At 36.7% G+C, this 21,986-nt stretch overlaps 1 protein-coding gene across 2 annotated transcripts in view; it reads left to right on the plus strand.

Moving 5' to 3' along the window:
- The first annotated feature begins 955 nt into the window (after positions 1-955).
- The window catches only part of LOC148953104 (ras-related protein Rab-37-like), a 74,399-nt gene continuing 53,368 nt past the window's right edge, over positions 956-21,986 (plus strand). For both annotated transcript variants that reach the window (XM_089087528.1, XM_089087529.1), the window contains exon 1: positions 956-1,127. In XM_089087528.1, the coding sequence (XP_088943654.1) occupies positions 957-1,127 (171 nt within the window). In that variant the 5' untranslated portion in view covers position 956. The remainder of the gene's footprint in view (positions 1,128-21,986) is intronic.

Raw genomic sequence — 21,986 nt, forward strand, 5'->3', positions numbered from 1 at the left:
CGAGTCAGATAAACATTTGGGGGGTGGGGGGGGGGCTTCCAAGCCCCTACCCCCCCCCTACCCTCGATAAAGCCTTGAAAGTATGTTCTGATTTCAGCCAATTTCAATTCTTAGAATAACATTGATAAGTTTGTGTTGCTATCAAGGAGCAAAAAAAAGTGGAGGATGCCTTCGATACTTCGATGTAAAATAATCATTAATAATTGAATGGATAGGCCTACAGGTTTTCAGCCACTATGCAACATTAATTTAGCTGTATTTATCCCCCTCCTCTCTATACAAAATAATCATAGTTGATCAACAACAAAAAAACTAATAAAACGCATTGATTTAGGTAGATATGTTACCAATCTCAGTCAAATCTTACCTTGTGTTCGATAATCTTTTGTTAAGTTGTGACAAAACTATCAACAACTGTGGTGACAGACCATTCAAGTTGCTAATTAAATGCCGAACAAAACTGGAAAACCACTGACAAACCTGACCGCAAATTCATAATTGGGTTGTAACTGATAAAATACATCAAAAAATAATGTTCCACTGACAATTGAGATGCGAGTTCTTAAACCAAAATGTAAAGTCAACAACTTAACTTGAAAATAGAGTTGAATTTGTGGATTTAGCCCTTAGGCGGGTCTTGGATAGGGGGCTCACTAATTTTCCTCTTCAACAATTTGCAATTTGACAATCTAGTTTTATAACAAAGTTTTGTGATCTTCTTTATTCTATTGATAATTCTAGATCTTGTCTCACAATTCTAGTCTTAATCCAATATTCTGCTGGAGAAGCTCTAATTCATGAAGAGAATCAGTTATTCCAGAACTATTACGTACATAAAAATCGATCTACTCTAGGTGTAACCTGACGCAAGTAAAGGAAGCAGAATGAACTAAGCTTATCTTTGGAAAAGCTAGTGACTCTACGCGTGAGAGCAGAAAGGTTTCAAATGGGCTACGATGATAACTAAGGACTTAGAAAGAAACGAAATAGTGTCAGTACCAGCTGACCTAACATTTCAAAAAAAATCCAGGGATTTATCTAACGTTGATTCTGCAATTATTGTTGATAGTGAAGACGATGAAGCTGATGAGGTTTTTATAAATGAAGAGCCGGATATTTCTAATGAAGTAAGTCTAATATGATATGCTATCCGTATTATTATGAATACCAATTGGCTGTCCAAAACCATAAGGGAGTATATGCATTTTCACGGCTTAAAAAAAAAATACATCACATATGGCTGTTGCTGTGCCATATTGTTTGGTACCATTTGAAAACGAACGCATGTCTCTTTTTTGCATTTGAAAGGGCCCCGCATGACCATCAAAACGGACAAAACAAAATTCGAAATTTAAAACAAATTACTTTTGACGATAGTGGATAAATAACGAATTATTAAAATAATTACACATACATTCATTTCAAGTTTGCATTGTTAAATGATATTTATCAATGTTTTATTATTATATATTATATGTAGAAAACTGATACCCTTGAAAATTCATGTCAATTGTATTATAACCATAATGAACTATAGGCTATAGGGTTCTGGGAAAATTTCAAAGAATGGAAGAATAAGCACTTCAAAAACATGCAGCTGAATTAAAAATTTCTCTTACAGATTCTAAGTTAACATATTCAAATTTTTTTGAATATTTAATATATAGAGAGGGTTTCTAACAGACTCTAATACAGAGAGGGATTTCTCTAACAGATTCTAAATTGATAGAAAATGATATACCAAAGGTGAAAGAAACTCATATAAATGGAAAAATGTTATTTGAAGAAATGGAAGCTTTGAAATCTATTTTTCCGTAAAAATTTTTGAGAATCCGTTCACAATTCCAGGAAGCGTTGCTTCTGGAGAGAGATCATTTTCCAGGCTATAACTAATAAAAAAAAACTATCTGAGATCGACAATGAGTCAGGACAGATTAAATAGTTTAACGTTTATGTTGATTGAAAGTGAAGAAATTGGATTTTCAAACAATTTAAGAAGAATTTACAGAACAAATTTAAAAACATGTAAATTCATGATTTCATATTGGGTGATGTAAATTTATATTCAATAAATGTTTTTGCATTTTAACATTTTTATCTTTTAATTTATGTATATACATATATATATATATATATATATATATATATATATATATATATATATATATATATATATATATATATATATATATATATATATATATATATATGTATGGAATTAAATTTTATTTGAATATTTAATATATAGAGAGGGTGCCGCAAAAACAAATCCAATCGGGTCCCGCACCTATTCGATCTGGGCCTGCACGGAGGGATTTTTGTCCCTATTAGAAAACAGCTACCGTTAGGAAATTTGACCTTTTTCGGTACAAAGCCTAGAGTAACAAGGATAATGAAAATAAATTCTGATTCCTTTATATTGGCTAAGTAAAAACTTGCACAGTTATATATATATATATATATATATATATATATATATATATATATATGTTAAAAACGTGAAATCAATTTTTAACGAAAAAGATGTCTATATAGATTTTTGTGGGTGCCAGACCGCCATATATAAAAAGAAAAATGTGGGTGATAAATACGCAAAAACTAAGCTAAATACATGTAAAAACAAACAGCTTAAAAAAGCGTAGCTTTTCCCTGAAGGTTCAATTCTTTTGGGAATCGACTGATTTTTTAAGTTATATTCTTTACTGACGAAAAGGTGGTCAGATTTAATTAATTAATTTGTTTATTTGTTTTCACGGTTCAATGTTATAATACTGACGAAAATAGTGGCCTGAAAAACTATATAATTTTGAAACATCAAAAAAAAGAAAGAAAAAAAGTCTTAAAAAATCCCGTTTTCTGGTGTAAATAGACCTAAAAATGGGTCAGGGGGATATATATATATTTTGGGGTCCTTTGTAATCTTAAGAGTGCATTTTAAATTGACACAACTCCTAGTCATGGTCTTAATCTAATCGATTTCTTAAAAAATGAATTTACTAAAAATATGCAAAATGGAAACAGGTTTAATTAAGTCTAGATTAGGTCCAGGTCACGATGTTGACGCAAGAATTAGTGTGGTTGACTACTCAAAATGGGCAACTATATCAGAGGAACCCCATCCTCAAACCCTCCACTGGTTCCGGCCCTCTCTTGGGTTACAGAAGCGCTACCGCTTCCAGCCGACAGACAGATATTATTATCTTGCTATTGAAGTAATATGTCGATGGTTTCAAATCCCACCAGAGACACTTTTTCTGTATGCAATAACTCTTGATTCCGTAGCATTTTGATGGTGACATGAACAAATTTATCTATCTGGTATTACAATTAATAAAAAAATTTTAAGAATAGTGCAGGGATTGAAAAAAAAATCCTCTCTCGCTGCTGCATTTTTGTGAATTGACGCCACTGTAACATGACCCATGAATTAAAAATGGGTTTTCAAACTCATTCAGGCAATCTTTCGCCATCTGTAAGGCTTGAAAAATCCAGTAAGAACACCACTTAAAATTAGTGGCTTAGAGTCAGTGACGCTAATTCGCGAATACATGTAGGCCTATGTATTTCCTATAGGACAATATGTCATAAATAGTTAAATTTCTATCTTTAACTCCTCGAAGATACCGAGGATAATAAACCCCTTGGAACCTTTGTCTGATAAAATTGCAGGTTTTTTTTTTTTTTTTTTTTTTTTTGTCATTTCGCCTTGACACAGTTGACATGTTTAGTTTCCTCGCCTAAGTCAAACAAAGATATTTTTGAGAGGTTCATTGTGCATATTTTTATAAATCTAAACACAAACGAAAATTAATTTAAAAAAACAGCTAAGTATCCTGATGAGATTAGATAGCGAAGTTAAAACTTAAAACGAGCGAAATTGATCGCTTTGCAGTTTATGCAACATATATCTACAGAACTGAATCAAATACATTGACTAGGAATATTTTCCTATATTTGAAGTATTCAGAAAAACTAAACTTTTACTGAATAGTAAGAATTCTTGAGCTTTTTGGACAATCATAATTATATGGTATAAGTTTATAATTTCGTTGCCGATGAAGAACTATTGAAAGTCTCGTGGATCTTTTATTTTCTGCAGGCCACATGGGGCTTATTTGTTCCTAATCCTGTATCGTTGTGTCAGTTTTATGTTTTCAGTAAAGCTTTGGCTTTTCAGAATTCTGAAAAAAAATAAGAGCAATTGAGAAACATAAGATCGGACGTAGCTTTTATGAGGTCGGTTTCAGCCCAGGGTTTGCAGTCCCTGCTTCTGTTTTTTTTTTTTGCCTTCTTGCTAGCCTTTTTGATTTTTCATTTTTAAGACAAGTAATTCTTTTGTAGTACTCTCTATACTTTTACTTTCTTTCTGTTTTCTATTCAGAGGACGTATATTTTGAGCCGCCTCTTTTAAGTTTATTGACTGCTTACATCGCTTGATCTGAGTTATAGATGACAGTACGTGAACACAATCACAGGTCATAACACTACAGACTATTAAAAAAGGAATCAGGCTTAATGTTTGCTTCACGAGAACAAGAATATGTAAAGTTATCGTTTTGTAGGCTTTTTTAAAGTTAAATATGTTATAAGCTTTTGGAAATCTTCTCTTAGAAAACTAGAGCCACTCAGTATTAAAATTATGAAAATAGCCCTACCACATCGCAGAGTGCGTATTTCTCCCGTAAATACAACTTGAGCCCCGACTTGTTGGGGAGGGTAAGGGGGGCCAGAAACCGGCTGCGTCTCAAATTAGAAGAAGTATAATCCTCGAGCAGTGATAGTACACATATATATTTTTACAAATATATATATATATATATATATATATATATATATATATATATATATATATATATATATATATATATATATATATATATATATATATATATATATATATATATATATATATATATATATATATATATATAAGTAGAAGGGCCTTATTGAGTCCGAACCCCACACCAAATAAGGGCATAGACTCCGAACCCCACACCAAATAAGGGCATAGAGTCATTAGGGAGAACACGTGGTTAATGGGGTCAATGACCTCTTTTTCCAAGGTCGATGTTGTTGTTGTTGTAAGTGCACGCTCTCAGCGAATGTCAAGATCGATTTATTTGTTGTTGTTGTTGTTTTTGGCACGCTCGAGGTGAATGTCATGGTGTCCAGAAATAGTATTTGTTGTTATTGTTGCTCGAGTCAAATGTTATGAGTTTCCCGGAAACAGTTAGATCACGTGTTTCCTTCTCAGCCAATCAGCGAGTCGGATACATCCCCCTTCTCAGCCAATCAGAGGGCTTGTTACATAGTAGCGGTAGAGGGAATATGAGGAAAGGATTTTTTCTATAGTTTTATTAGTCTGTGAATAGAATTTAAAGGAGTAAGAACAGTATTGACTTGACTCATTTGGATATATATTTGTGACGGCGATGAGTGGAGTGTTTACCCTATTAGAAGTTGATGGTAATAATACAAGAGCACCAAACATTGTGGTGGAAATCACGAGAGGATCACGGCTTTGTCTGGAATGGGATGAAGTATATGCAAGATATATGATATCCTTGAGCAAATTTAAAATGGAGGATCAATTATGTTTTGTTGCTAAAGTTGATATAGCACATGTGAATAGACTTCAATGTGCTTTAAGTGCATTGGTGAAACATATTGAAGACAATATACAGTATCGCTAATTGTACATGCTCTCTATTATTGATGTTATTGTAATTATTCAATAAAATTGTTTCAAAATCGAAAATGTTCTCTTTCTTTTCTGTTTAGAGCTAACGAATCAGGCTCAGTCTAGAGTCAGAAGTCAGAGTGAAAGGACTGAAAAATGAATAAATTAGAGAAAGAGAGAATTAGATCAAATCTTGTGTCTATGGAAAAACTTTTGATTTTGGATGACGATTTTCTCGAGTTATCCCTTCAACGCAGGATATTCTCTTGTCGGGGAACAATTGACGATATAATGAGGAGTGATTCTCCCCAATTGGACTATTGTATGAAACTTTTAAAATGTGACTCAAATGCTTATTGTCAATTTATTGATATATTAATTGGAACAAAGCAGAATCATATTGTGGATATACTTTTGAAAACATTGCCAATGTAGATGGCTCCTCCTTCGAAAGAGGTAACGTCACAGAGCTACTCCTCTCTCCCCCATGTCCCACACAATGAATTTATCGAACGAAGAGGATCAGTTTCGTTTTATCGGTTATTGAGTTTAAAAAGGAAAACAAAAAATTTTATATATATTTACCATTTTCATTTAAACACTTTGCAGTTTGAATAAATTTTAGACATTTAAAATTATTTATTACTATATTGAAAATTTTAAATTATTTAATCCTTGTAAATTACATAGAGGCTATGCAGTACAAATTAAAGGATGTAATTCATGTCTTGAGGAGGTGTTCGACTCTCATCCTAGAGGGCACTTGTGCTCCAATTGTCACTATGATAAATGTGATCAGTGGGAGAGTACTTACCCTGCTATGATTGGAAAGAATCCTAAACGTGATTTTAGTTTATTTCTACGAGATTGGTATCGTCGTGGATTTAAATTATTCTGGGAAGAGGAATCTAGTCTACGATTCAACTGTTGGGGTAACAAGACAATCTGGTTTCTACGTCATCGCTGTGATGACACTGCCTACTATGACTATAAACCAAGTGATTTTTATTTGGCAGTTACCGAATGTGATTCACCACTTGAAAACACTGTATGTGATATCGCTTCAAATAGACAGATTGAAACACGTGAATTTCACAATATGAATGCAAATAGTATCATTGACTATACAAAAAGATATGACAAGAGTGAAGTTACATTGTACTGTAGAAAATGTGACCCTCACTTTGCAGCCAGTCAAGATCAATATATAGTGAATCCAAATGATTTACCAGCATTAGTGGTTCACGACAGTTGCCTATACATCGAAGATGAAGAAATCTAAAAGTGAAGATTTAAAGACATTGTTGTATATATATATATATGCATTTTATTAATAAACAAATTCACAAACATTTTTTAAGCACTTTACTCTTAGGGCACTGAAATCAATGCCGTATAGGTCTGAGAGGATATTTTCCACTAGAAAGTCATTCAGACGGGGATTGTCACTATAAATGTGGAGAACTGCTTGTAAGTATAGCCGCGACATCGGAACACAAAATATAGTAGTGCATGGAAGCCACAGCTTTTAGTCGTTAGATCCTGCACCCTCTTTCGATTTTGAATAATAGTTTTCCCACTGCTCTCGCTATAGTTTCTGATGCGGGGTTTGTAGAATGTAAAGGGTACACCAATAGGATCAAAAAATTTAATAGTCTTCACTTTTTGAAAGATACACAGCCAATGACCCGTCAGCACAGTCAATGGACTGCTATTAACAATAAACAAGGTATTGTTTACACTTTGAATTTTTCCAAGAAAGTCTGAGGGTAGACAATAGGATTTGTACTGGGACATGTAGGGGTCCATATTAAATACACTGATTATTTGACTGGTGTTCATGGCGCCAAGTCTAGTAGAACACTACCTTCGGGAGTGATTTTCCAATAGGTTTCATATTGATTTAGGCAGATTAGTGCAATACTCTCAGCCATTGGGTCGGCAAATGTACACTCTAAACGCACACTCCCCGTACGTACTATACTCATATCCTGTGTGCCAGACAAATCCAATACAATGATACCATGTGTTTTAGCAAACATATCTTCGGTTATACCATTTTCAAATAGTTGCGAGTCATGATCTAGGGTTTGCATGGTCAACTCATATAATGTTCTATAAGATTTATCAAAAGATAGATTGTAGAGTGGGATACCATTTACTTTGCACACAAGAGATGAAAGTCCAAACATCTCAAATTTATGTGGACATTCAGTTCATGATCCTATTGCACTAGGGCTCTTTACAAATGCCAACGCAACTTTTGACGGACTTTCACCATTGATAAAGGATGAATCGGTGAAGGTGCGTGACCCCATTGCAATATGACGCTGATTGGTGATTGTATGAGGAACAAGTAGTTTAATATTGTTGCCATTGGCTCTCAGTTTTTCCACGGCCAAAGCAACAGAACTCATCACCTGTTGTTTGCGTACATGAAGTATTGCCGAGGTTAGGGAGAGACTTACATCGGGATTGGCAGCAAGTTCTTTTCTCAATATGAAATTGGAGGGTGCAAGCGTCAGTTTTATATCCACTTTAACATTGGGCGGCAGCCATTGGGGTATATTAAATATTTCATGATATATTTTTCCAACTAGATGTAATTCAGTAGTTGTAGCATTTTTAAGTACATCTGTACTATCAGTATTAGTAATATATTTATAAACATTGGAGGTGCCTCTCAATTCCTTGTATGACTTGGGTGTCATCAGCATGAATTGCATATAGCTTGTATAATTTGAGAGATTGTTGCTTTTGCTCACCAGAGTGCCATTGATGTGAACACTAATTTGACGAAATAAATTATGTAATATACAATTTTCATAGGATATTCCATCGGCCCGAATTGGCAATGTATTATCGGATTTCCCGGTATTTCATTTGCAAATCTATAAATGTTGAAGACATGTACATAAAGTAGTATTCATTTTAATAAATTTTAAAGTGGATATTATCGGAGAGGGGTTGTAGAGGATAGAATTGTTCATAGAATCAATGATTGACACTCACATCGACATTTTCTGCATAGAATAGATTCAATGAGGCGGTGATTGAAGGTTGAGAATCCTTATGTGGTAGGTAGGACATTTTAGGAGAAGAAATCTAGTTTCGATCTAACAATTTTCTTCCTGGGACTTCTGTTTACAGCAGGTATCGGCTTTTTCCTTCTTTTCTTTGACAAGAGTGATGATGTCTTTCGTTTCCGACCTGAGTGGAGACTGATGAGGGATGCATTGTTTCTTGACCTTTTTAAGCCTTTTCCATTCTGTTTTAATCTCTCGCCAAGGGTTCGCGCACTGGACCTAAGATTTTCCGAAGCACATTTTTTAAAATCCTTGACAGAGCCACAATCGTCTAGTGTAGAGGATGCAAAATCTGTAGCAGCCGGTACAAGATATATTCTAGCCAGTGGTAGTGAAGAGCGAAACAGCTTAGCAAACCAACTGCCAAGACCGTAGCCAGACATTGACGAGCGTCCTTTGTAGTAGTCCATTCCATTGCCTTGTTGTCTCGGGCCAAGAGTATTAACATAGCAGTCAATATCAGGACAAGTGAATACCACTTTTTTATTAGACATCTTGCTTTTGAACGATGGGTCGGAAATGGCATGTAATCACAGCCAAACCTTTTGAAATTGGTATGGGATCACCCAATTCGGTTTTTAGTGTTAACTGACAAAGTTCCAAATAGCAAGTGTTTACGGGAATATACTGAAGATGCTTTATATTGTAGTGGTGAATATGTTCTTGATTGGTTTTTCGTTCAAGAACTCGTAGGAGGGGAACGTTTGAATTAACAACTCGAGATGTTTCCACAAATTAAGCGTAGAGAAATATACATGTGTCCGTGGAGATGGCTGTCGGGTAGTAATCAAAAATGATATTATTTTTTCAGTCACTTTTACAATTGATTATATTGATCTTAAATCAATGAACATCCTTTAGATTATCATTGAGAATAACCTTTTCACTGGCAATAGGTGAACTAATGTAGATCTTACCCTCCTCCTTTGAATAGCTGAAATGAAAAGCCCCTTTTTTACGAGTAGAAATTCTTTCATTAATGGATCGACATAAATTGTTAATATAAGTGATCTTCTTAGAATGTACTTAAATGTATTTATACTCCAACCAGTTTATTTTTTTAATTTTTTCTTGATCCCTGTGCGACGGCGGTAGCCACTCATGGGGTATCCTTCTTATTTCATATTTACGATTCTTTCTCAGGAGATCATGGATATTTTTGAGAATAAAGTCGACAAGAGCTACTTCATACTTTCCGTCGTCGAATTTGAAGGTGGGGGAGAGTTTCGTCCAAAAATCACTTGTTCTATTTAAATTATTGCAGAGAGGATCAGAAACATTGGACATTAAAGTCACATAGAAATCATTGGGCATTGTCAATATCTTCAGCACTGACCCAAGAATCAAAATCTGAGTTGTATCCTAGCCAGCGAACAAGCAACTGTCTCTTGCGATTGCGTGTACGACTCTTTAATATCTTTTCAATTTGATAAATTTCACTAGTGTTTCTAACTTTTTGCAGTTCATATTCAGAAAAACCGCCGAGAATCTCATCATCCTTGATGTCTCGCAGTCAATATGTCGTGGGCTCGGTGTCCATGATTTTGGACACTTTAAAAAGTTCAGTGCTCCATAAATAATTCCCCTTTTCAAAAATATTGGTGGTTCTATTAATTCGAACAGTATCACCAACATTGAATTTCTTCTTTTTTTCTCTTTTTCACCATTGGAGTATTGCTTTAGAAAAGCATCAAATGTATTTTCATTGTAGTGAACATCCGTTAGTGTAGAGTTGGACAGAGATCGATGTGGTCGATGGTTGTATATCTGTATGATTTTATCAAAATCGTGAATAAAAGCCTATTTATTTTTCAGTGTACAATATCTTGAAATTAATTGACGAATTGTTCTTATTAATCGTTCGGCCAACGCAGCCTTTATAGGACTGTGACTATGATAAAGTAATGTATTAACTTTCAAAAGAAGACTTTGCATATTGGGATTAACAAATTCACTGCCACGATCTAATTGAATTTGCTATACGAATCAAGTTCAAGAATACTTTCAATGCCTCGAGCAACTTCAACACCTCTCTTTGATCGCAATGAAATGGCATAGGCAAAGCGGGTAAAGATACTGATTGCCACTAGACTATATTTTTAAGGTGTATTGTGACGCTATTGAAGTGCGTCTAGAGTTAAAAGATCCGTTTGCATTATATTCAGAGGGACAAAGGCTTTAGTTTGTCGATATTGTTTAGTGCGAAGCCTTTGATTCCGATGTAGTGTGTAACTCGTCTCATTTTCTAGATACTCTTTTGCTTTATTCAATGTGGTGCCGGAGACAGCTTTGGAAAGCGTTTTGGGAGAACTTAAACTCCCCGCTTCACCAATATTTTCATAGACACCTTTCAAAACTTCATCCATTTTGAACGTAAACACGTAGTGTAATGTCCACTCCCCTTTTGCACACTGGCGGGCGAATCAATTCGTCTTCGCTTTTGACTAGCAACCACAGGTGTTGTAAAATCAGTGGCACTGATAGTATCTTCAAATATTGAATCTTCTTCTTTTTTAAATGGTGTTGTTGATGGACTATATTCTCTTAGTTTCTTTAGAATTTGCTTATTGCCAATAAGACTTTTGGGGAAGTTTGATACACACAGAAAGGTGTATAGATTATCGTCAAAGGATAAGAGTCCTTTACGATTCGTCACCATATCACAAATTAAATCAACTAGATTATAACTATTCCTCTGAATTAAAATTCGTTTCCATGTGCCCTCGACTTGAACCTGATGCTCATCGTCAGTTTCAAGCATGAGATAGGATAATACTCTTTTAAACTGTTCTCGGTAGGTCAAAGTCACTAGGTTTCTAATTTTCAATATCCTCTAATTCAATTCACTCTCCTGTGGTGCTGCTGCAGAATCTTGAGATGTTTCCTGTTTAGGGGGATCAGCGGTGGGTCTCTCACGATATGGTTTATGTTTTTCCACGCGTCGCAGTGTATCTTGAAGTAAATCCGTTTTTTGTCATAGGCAATATTCTCATCATTAATGAATTTGCTTATATTGTCTTCAAAATATTTCACGGGTAAGAGGACAAGTTCAAATGGTGTCAATTTATATGATTTTGCCATTCTCACTAGAGAAAACTGTTTACAAGTCCTGCAATTATCGGTAGTACAAGTGTGAAAAAGCTACCGCCCGCCTGAAGGAGCCGTTTTCTTTTAAAATTTTTTACCTTGTTTTTTAAAGCCCAGGCGCCGAAACTGGAAACCTGTTTCGGTTTATTTTTTCTAAAAACATAATGCAGTTTTAAAATTACCTCCGTTAAAAATAAAAAAAGTTAAGATATTAGATTAATGAAATCATTGTCAACCCCATGTTTGAGTATAGCCTTCCTAAGCAGTGGTTTTGAAGTGCTTAAAACGGAAAATAGATGCTGTTGTTCGTGTAGTTTCTTCACTGTCATAATGGCGACTAATAGCCTTTTCTACTGTTCACCGGTAGATATACTGTAATTTCATTGTTGAAAATGTCGGTGACTACACATAGATCCTCGGGTGTGCTCTGATTAAGATCCAGCAAAATGTTACCGTAGGGCTTGCTAGTCGCCTGAGTGTACGCTGACAACAGAAATTTAGGGGCGCCGGGGTATATCTGCTTATTGAGAGTTATGAGCGAGCTAGAATCACGAACAACTCGATAGATAATATAGACGGTGCAATTCAAAGCAAGGGTTCGCATACATTTGCTCTGATGAAACAGATTGTGTAGAACCAGAGTAACGGAAATGTGTTCATGATGGGAGCGAACGGTGAACATTTGTAGCATTTCCTGTGAGAACTGTTCAATGGATTCAGCCAAATCATCAATAATCAGCCACGACTTCGATTCAATACTATTGAAAACATCAAGTCCCCGTATGAATTGTATTGGTATGGATGTGGCAATAGCTTTTATTTTATCATAGGACTCCTGCCAAATACTATAGCAATAGTAGATTTTTTTCGGCTTCTCCAAAAATATTTTATTGCTATTTTGAATTATTCCAATTAAAAGTGGTGTTTTCCCCGACATTGAGGGACCGCACAGAAATAATCTGAAGGGCATTTTAAATTGATACATGTTGCTGTTGGGGACAACAATCGGACTGCAACTAACTGTAAGTCAAACGTGGACAATGAATGTGTAGTAATTTCCCCATAAATCTATCTATTAAACAACAACAAAAAAAACAATACTTTATGGCAATTTTTATTTCAACACTGCAGGGAAACAAATATTTGTAGTCCACATGAACAATAATAAAAATAACACTTGTTCACCATGAACAATTGACATAATTTCTCCGGTCAAAATGAAAACTCTATTTGTTCAACATGAACTACGATAACACTTTATGTACAATATAAAACACTTTTTGTCCATCAGCAGCACTTATTGTCTTTAAACACTTTTCTGTACAACACTTTTCCGTCAATCTTTTAAATTAATTATTTTCAACTTAAAAAAATTTCTTAACAAAAAAAAACACTTTTCTATAAAAAACTTTTTTTACAACAAAAGACACCCCTGGAAACGCTAGCGAAGTTTAACTTGATTACAGTGAATTTAACGGTGGGATCCCCCCCCCGGGCCACGGGGGTGAAGGCCAGCCGGGCACGGGCGGGACCCTCTACAACCCCCTGGGTAGCCGTGGGAAGGGACCCCCCCCCCGGAGCGGCGGTGTAAAAACAATAGTTGTCGTCACTGCGGCTGCTACAGGTTAGTGGAGGGGTTAGGTTAAGGTAGTGAGAGTGGGATTAGTTAAATTATGAACGAGTTGGTGGTGGTGGTTAGTTCAGGTTAGGTTACTTTATCAAGACGAAGTTTAGTGCGAGAGTTTATGCAGTCCACCCGATCTGACATATAAGCGTGACCATGAGGTTCGATACTCTAAACATTCTCGAACATCTCGGCCTTGTCGGATATGCATGACATTGCATGCTTTTCTAATCTTACAGTATAATTTTTATACTGTAGAGAGCAACTTGCAAGCATTTATGCTCTCGGCATTAGGCTACTTTCTATACAGTCCCTGTACACGCTCATGTTGAAATTGCTCTTTACAAAATGTGTAGGCACCCCTTTACACGCCTTCTTTTCATCCCCACTATGAGTTTCATAGCAATAAACTTTGGGGCCCGGGAACACCCCCCTGGATATCAAATCACTCCCCGTCTCTGATTTTAACATTAATAATTGGTTGGGGGCTTGACGTTTCACCAACTCGGGGTAGAGAGATGGATTCCAGTTGGTGAAATCCATCCGCGAGCTGATGTGCACCCCCTTTTGCAAATCACCCAATAAATCTTCAGCCCCATTTACCTTTAACAGCAGAGAATCTGTATCAACATAATAAACTTGAACCTCCCCCTCCCGTGGCCAGTGCACCTTGCACACATTGTAAAAGAACGACAACATGAGCTTTTTGGAAATTTCTAGTACTGAACTGCCGCCTGCAATATTCTTGTTCAGTACTACATTTCGCTTTCGCCAGTGTAGAAGAACCATGCCAGTCTCTATGCTCGTGAACGATGTAAAATTGGGATCGGCAATAATTCGTGCACACTCTAGAGGGTCAGTTACAACGTCACAGCGAGATCCGTTCCGTACGCTCTCACAAATTGTGCGAAATACCGTATTTAGAATGAGCTTGTCCATGTCCGTCTCTCCCTTTGAGTTTTCCTTCGAGTGCTTGACGAACAAGGTGTCAAGAAAAGTTATCAGGTAGGGTCACGGAATTTAAAGCATGACCCAGTGTGTTTTGGTGTTCTTGAAGACGATTCTCCCCAACCAGTGCAAAAGCAAAAGGTGAACAACGATAATATCCTTAGGGTCCAAAACAGCAATCAGTTTTTGTTTGGAGGGAGTCCAGTGCATCCCCATATCCTCAACCAATGAACGATTGTAGGGGCTCAGCGAGTCCCAGCTCACGGGCCGATTGATACAGGGACAAACAAAATCTTTGACTGAGTCGTGACGCACCAGTGGAATGTGACCGTCAATTTCAAAGAACCATCCTTGTGGCCCATTGTCCTCGACGATGTTAATATCGGGGAGCTCACAAGGATTCTCAAGCCATTGATAGTCCCCATATGGCAAAGAGTAGTTGGACATTGCCGAGGGGTACAAGGAGTTCATGTCCAAGAACACTGCATTTGACTTTACGCCGGTGCTTTGTCCGCTCGGATCGGTTGATAAGACGCGGTCCCCATGAAAAACATACCCCCCCCTAAATGAAAGCTCAACAAAAATGTGCTGATATACGTCGGTGATTATGCCAAATTACACCCAGCTAATTTTTAAAATCAAATCCATCACTAAATGGGGTGTGGAAAAATAATAGCCTATATCTAACCCGAACTCTGAATAGATTTGGTCTGTGTTCTTACAGACTATATCCAACAGAGTTAGAACGTCACTAGCCAAGTACAGTCTACAATAATCCCACCCATTTTTACAATCCCCCTTAGACCACACCTTCTTGGCAAACTCATACTCCTCGGCTGTGCATTCACTGTTGGTCAGTGAATTGTGAAAAGCTTCAATTGGAGGTAGTTTCACCTCACTTAAGCTTGCGCCAGAACAGTAATAGTCGTATGCGTATATACCTTTGCAGGTCAACAGGTCATACATTTCACTGTCTGGAAAGTGCTGTTTAAGCAAGGGAAAGCTATCAAAATTGTTGCTTTTCTGCACTTGAATCAATTGACTCAATGCCTTGGGAAAAAAAACTAAAGGAATCTAAAAACCTGATTTTATTCCAGCACATAGGCCCATTATCCACTGCCTGCCATTTCAGTTCGAGAAGCAACAACTTCTCAGCCAATTTGGGACTTATGTTATAGATAAATGAACTATTTACCCATGGACAATCTACTCCCCCTCCCTCCCTCTGCATACGTGCCAGTGTCGGTAAAATAAATTTTAAGTCATAATTGGAATTATGAATAAAAACAGGGATAAAAAACTGCTGGCTAACATTGAAATTACACGATTGAAGCGCAACCCCCCTAAAATTACTACCCCCCCCGAGGATATTTCCTGCCACAACTGGTCATGGTCTCTGACTTTCCCCCTCCCCCCTCTTTTCCCTTTAGTCCCCTGATCCCCCTCTACAAACTCTCCCTTACATACCCAACAGATTTTTTGATTTTTAATCGCGAGACGATCCTCTGCAGACAGCACCATTGGATAAAGCGTATTTCTCAAACGAGAAATAGCACCATTAGCCGTGCCAATTAGTTTAGTCAGCGCCTTGACCATGCACTCATTCTCATCCAATGTTTCTACTATTTCTAACAACCGCATGGTGTTAGACTTGTCTCTTTGCACTTGGGGGTAGGACACTGCAATAGCCTGATGTTCTTTGACGCGATTTGGAAATTGGGGGTCATTCATCTCCACCAGCTTAGCTTCACAGTCTAAAGATATTTTGTCGCACTGGAGAAGAGTGTCCTGAAACTTTTTAAATTGTAGAATTGCCCAATCCCCTGAAACGGTTTCCACTGTCTGAGAGCCAGGGTGTCTACATAGCCTCATGTTATTCCATTGTTTCATATCACTACGGAATCGTAAGAGGCATTTCGAACGGCCGACACGGTCTCCTCTAAGCTTACCCGCCCCCCGACCGCTCCGAAGGGCGGTACGCAGATTAAAATGGCCCATTGTGTTCGGTTGACTAGGTGGCGTGTATAACAACCAAAACCAATGTCTACCCAAATCAATTGACGGGCCCCTTACAGGGAAGACCACCCCTTCTTTTTTAAACGAACCCCATCTTCAAATTCAGTTTCATACTGAACCACAGTAACGCCAATATTTAAATGGGCATTAGCCCTTTCAAAAAGATCAATAGATCTAAGCGTTACTGGGTATTTCCCCTCTAAACAAGAGAAATCTACAATGGGGAAATCGGACCCTTCCTTCCCATGTACAGCCCAATTGTCTAAATTCGTCTTGGTAGCGTCCCCAGCTGGAGGCTCGAATGCTGATATGATGAAAGCATATCTGAAACACTTTTGACCTGTTTCAAAACAGATCAAATGGACACCTTTACAACCCACTAGATCTGGATTATATTTTAATTCTACTGCCCGTCCTCCCCCATGGCCCCCGCGTTAAATAAAATCTTTATTAAATTTAAATATATTAACACTTAAATTTTCAACAAAAAGAACTAGAGACCCACTACTGTTTTCATTAAAGTTCTCAAGATGCTTTATAATTTGATCTACCCAATCCGTGAAAGCTCCCTCAAAATTTTCTAAATTCGAATAAACCAAACGCATCTCAGAATGTACATAATGATAATAAACTTCACTTTTACCCTCATTTAAATAGAACACTTTTAAAACAATGGAAACCTTAATTGAATCCCTCCCCCACAGTTGAATTTGATTCTCCAGAAGTGCACGAATTTTATCTACATATGTATGCACAATTACTACATGGTCAAAAACAAATTTCCATCATATAAGAGAATTATATGGATCACCACATTTCGCATTGACACCACTGAGGTCATATAGAAGTCTGCGTTTCATTTTACAATTGGTGGGCGTTGGTCCGTCCTCCCCCTCTTGTAGATGTACCACTTCTCCCACGTTGACTAACATTAATGAGGAATTCTAATCTTAAATTGTGCGTAGTTGATACGGGTTGGTATAGGATGCTGGAGGGTCACCTTTTGAGTACTGGGGAAAGACGTCTAAAAGCGGCACGGTGTTTGGACTCAGCACTGGTAAGTCCCCCAGCTCAACTGCGCTATTATCAAAATTTAAAAAATCACCTATAAACTCATTAATATTATCTGGAATTTGATGTAAATCATCCCATAGTGAACTGTTGGGGAGCTCCACATATTCTTTCTCTCCATCTCCAACTGACGAGCAGGTAGGAAATGGCGACTATGGAACGAGGACAACCTATAAATGAAAAAATAGCTTATTTTCAAAGTGTTCAAAACACCCCTACTATTAAAATTTGAATTATTATTTAAAGTCAGCGCTTAGTAGTAGTAGCAGTATGAGCATAGAAGCATTTGGTTAATTCAACTGAAAGAAAATCAAACCGGCACTTCCCCCGGCGCTTCCCGGACCAATCGGCACATTCCGGGCTCCGTGACCCCCGACCCTTTACATAATGCCTCAAAAAGTTGAAATATTTCTAATTCCATACAGGTTCAGTAAACACATGAGTTTAATTATGGAGGTTAGATGAACGAGTTTGAACTTCAAAATGTTGAGAATCGTTAAGTGGCTTTCCCCTCACTTCTTAGCCATTATACCAATATTTTTTTACATAAAGCTCTCTGCGCTAGATTATAAATAATTTTGGTATCTCCTTTTCCTCTTTTGTTTTACATTAGCGGTTTCAGTCAATCAATGTTTCAAGGGCTTTTGCTTAATTCTTTGTTTTCTTAAATAGCGGATAACAAATTGTCTGTAAAATTAATATTTAAGGACATTGGAGTTCTATATTCTATGTAAGAGCGAAACATGGCACGATAGAAATATTCAGTGTAAATTAGAATGACAATATGTGACAGATGGGATAATCTCTCTCAAAATTAGGTGAAAAAGAGCAGTCGGTGTTTCAAAGGTACCTAAAAATATATGTGATAGCAATAGAGAAAATAGTAAAGACTAGAAAAAATAGCATTTTGAGTTTCAAAGGCGGTGATTATTAATAGAAATTACCTAAAAATATTCGCTTATGAGATATCGAAGCGATAGCAAAGATTAGAAAAGAGTGGTTTCTTTGCAAAAACATTACATTTAGATATCTCCGAGGGATAGAAATTAAAAACAATGGTTGGGGGGTGAGGGTATAAGATCTTGCTGTGATATGCGTATGCTGGGAATTGAAAAAGAAAAAAACAAGGTAAGAACTAGATAGGTATGAAAAAATGCTTACTATTGAGTAATCCGTGGGGGGTGGGGGGCCTTAAAGACCAGTTACGGTGTGTGGGAGGGCGGGCGGGGCGGCAGCGATCTGTTCTTGCGCGGCTGAGCCAGCTATTTCATGATCTTGCGTAGCTTTGGCATTGTAGTTATCTGTCCACTCTCTCTTAAGTTTTCTGCCAGGCTGCATTGGGTCTGGCACTGATGGGGCTGCCTCACCCTCTCTGGCTTTCTTGGAAGGAGGGGGCACATCATCTTCACAATTGGCCTTAAAAAGAAGAGAAAAAATTAGTATCAAAATAATTTGCCCCTTTTTTTACAGAAAGAAAGTTAGTACCCTCATCCATGTAATTTTGTCTAGAAAAGGTATTTATCTCTTTTCAGTAAAGCAAAAAGTAAAAATTTCGCGAGAAATATATTAGGCTTAGAAATTAAATGTTTTTATTAGACAATCAGTAGTCTATAGCCATAGGATAGGAATCATTGTTTCTATTTTTACCATTTAGAAAAATATTAAATTTTTCAGTCTATAGGCTTTAAATTAGATCGTTAACCCATCGATCTGTAGGCCTATATTTTGCAAACATAGGTTAAAATGCTATTCAATTTATACATAATATTAGCTTCATGCAACTCACAAAGACTTTTCTAGCCCTGCACTGTTTGTTTTCATTTTACACTGATGGCGGTAGAATTGAAGGCAGTGCACTCCCACTTTACAAAGTTTACTGACAAAAGAGCTGTTAGAAGATATGTCGTGTCCCCTCCTCCCTTTCATATTCATTTTTATCTAGATTGTTAAAATTAAGTTGTACATAATAACTTTAACCAATCATACGACACATACAAGTCACTGCATTTTAATTCTAAGGACGTGTGTTTTCATTTTACACTGATGGCGGTCGAATTGAAGGCATTGCTCTCCCTCTTTACAGACTTTACTTACAACGAAGCTGTTAGAAGCAATGTATTGCCCCCTCCCCCCTTCACATAATGTTCTAAATATATTGTTAAACCTAATTTGAAAATAATCTCTTTCACCGGATCTTTGACAAATACAAGGCCCTTACTTTTAATGTGAAGACATAGTTTGTTTTCATTTTAGACTGATGTCGGTTGAATTGAAGGCATTGCCCTCCCCCTGTACAAAATTTACTTACAACGAAGCTGTTCGAAGCAATGTATTGCCCCCTCCCCCTTTCACATAAAGTTCTTAATATATTGTTAAAATTAATTTGAAAATAATCTCTTTCACCGCTTCTCCGACACACACAAGGCCCTTACTTTTAATTCGAAGAAACAGTTTGTTTTCATTTTACACTGATGGCGGTAGAATTGAAGGCATTGCCCTCCCCCTGTTCATAATTTACTTACAACGAAGCTGTTAGAAGCTATGTATTGCCCCCTCCCCCTTTCACATAATGTTCTAAATATAATGTTAAACTTAATTTGAAAATAATCTCTTTCACCGGCTCTCTGACAAATACAAGGCCCTTACTTTTAATGCGAAGAAATAGTTTGTTTTCATTTTACACTGATGGCGGTAGAATTGAATGCATTGCCCTCCCTCTTTACATAATTTACTTACAAAGAAGCTGTTAGAAGCAATGTATTGCCCCCTCCCCCCTGTCACATAATGTTGTAAATATATTGTTAAACTTAATTTGAAAATAATCTCTTTCAGCGGCTCTCTGACAACTACACGGCTATGTAATTTTAGTCGAAGATAGTTATTGTTTACTTCTTGCACGTAGTTCTGTTGTATTTAATGTAGGGTCATCCCCCATTACCTAATGGACTTAACACTAAGATGTTCTAATCAATTTATTGCCCCCTCCCCCCTTTCACCTACTGTTCTCAATATATTTGTATTCTTAATTAGAAATTAAAAAATTTAACCGCTGATCTGAACCCACAAAGGTGACTACTATCCAAGATTCATATAAAGCAATCTCTTTTTGCTTAAAACTGTTTTAATTTGACAGCCAAAACAAAACCCTTTGACTAGATCGATAGCGTGAACACACCTGAAAAAGGGTGACAGCTAATTTTAACCTCGCGTAGAGCATTATGTCAAAACCAGAGCGGCATTTTCATTAAAAATTGACAGAAGTCAATGGTCGCTTTTAGCTAGGATATATAACACTTAAAATTTCATAAATTTAACGAAATGATAATTATTTATTTTTGCGAGAGTTTTGTTGTAAAACAGTGAGGGGGGGGTTAGGTTTTGAGGGTAAAAGAAAATATTTTATGTATTTAATTTTGACGGAGAAACAGTTCCTTTTGACTTTGGCTGCCGCGTTCGTAAACACATAGGAAAAGGGGTGAGAGCTAATTTTAACCTCGCGTAGAGCATTATGTCAAAACCAGAGTGGCATTTTCATTAAAAATTGACAGAAGTCAGTGATCGCTTTAGCTGGAAATATAGAAGGAAGGAATTTATCGAAATGGTATTTCTTTTTGCGAGAATTTGATTGTAAAACAATGGTGGGGTGGGGTTAGGTTTTGAGGGTAAAAGAATATATTTTATGTTTTCTATTGATTGTAAAGTGATGTTTGTATGGTTTGGGGGGGGGGGGGGGTGGGGGGTTTGGGGTAAAGGAATATATTTACGTTTTAGCTGAATATACTGGAGGATGTCAAAGGAAAATTCGTTTGAAAATAAAAATGTACTTACATTGCTAATTGCGGCTGCCAAGGCTTCTAATTCATCAATATTATCCATTCTACTTGTTTACACTGTGTCAAAATACTTTCTGATAATTTAATCACATTGCATGTCCGTTATATACGAAATCTCAAGGGCGATTTGTTATGTAACGGGGAAAACTATATGTAACCAGCCCTCTGATTGGCTGAGAAGGGGGATGTAACCGACTCGCTGATTGGCTGAGAAGGAAACACGTGATCTAACTGTTTCCTGGAAACTCTTAACATTCGCCTCGAGCGTGCACTTGGCCAAAACAACAACAACAACAAATACTATTTCTGGACACCATGACATTCACCTCGAGAGTGCCAAAAACAACAACAACAACAAATAAATCGACCTTGACATTCGCTGAGAGCGTGCACTTACAACAATAACAACATCGACCTTGGAAAAAGAGGTCATTGACCCCATTAACCACGTGTTCTCCCTAATGACTCTATGCCCTTATTTGGTGTGGGGTTCGGAGTCTATGCCCTTATTTGGTGTGGGGTTCGGACTCAATAAGGCCCTTCTACTTATATATATATATATATATATATATATATATATATATATATATATATATATATATATATATATATATATATATATATATATATATATATATATA

Source organism: Artemia sp. Qi Xiang Cuo, chromosome 4 (genome assembly GCF_049724085.1).
Source record: "Artemia sp. Qi Xiang Cuo chromosome 4, ASM4972408v1, whole genome shotgun sequence".
Lineage (NCBI taxonomy): Eukaryota > Metazoa > Arthropoda > Branchiopoda > Anostraca > Artemiidae > Artemia > Artemia sp. Qi Xiang Cuo.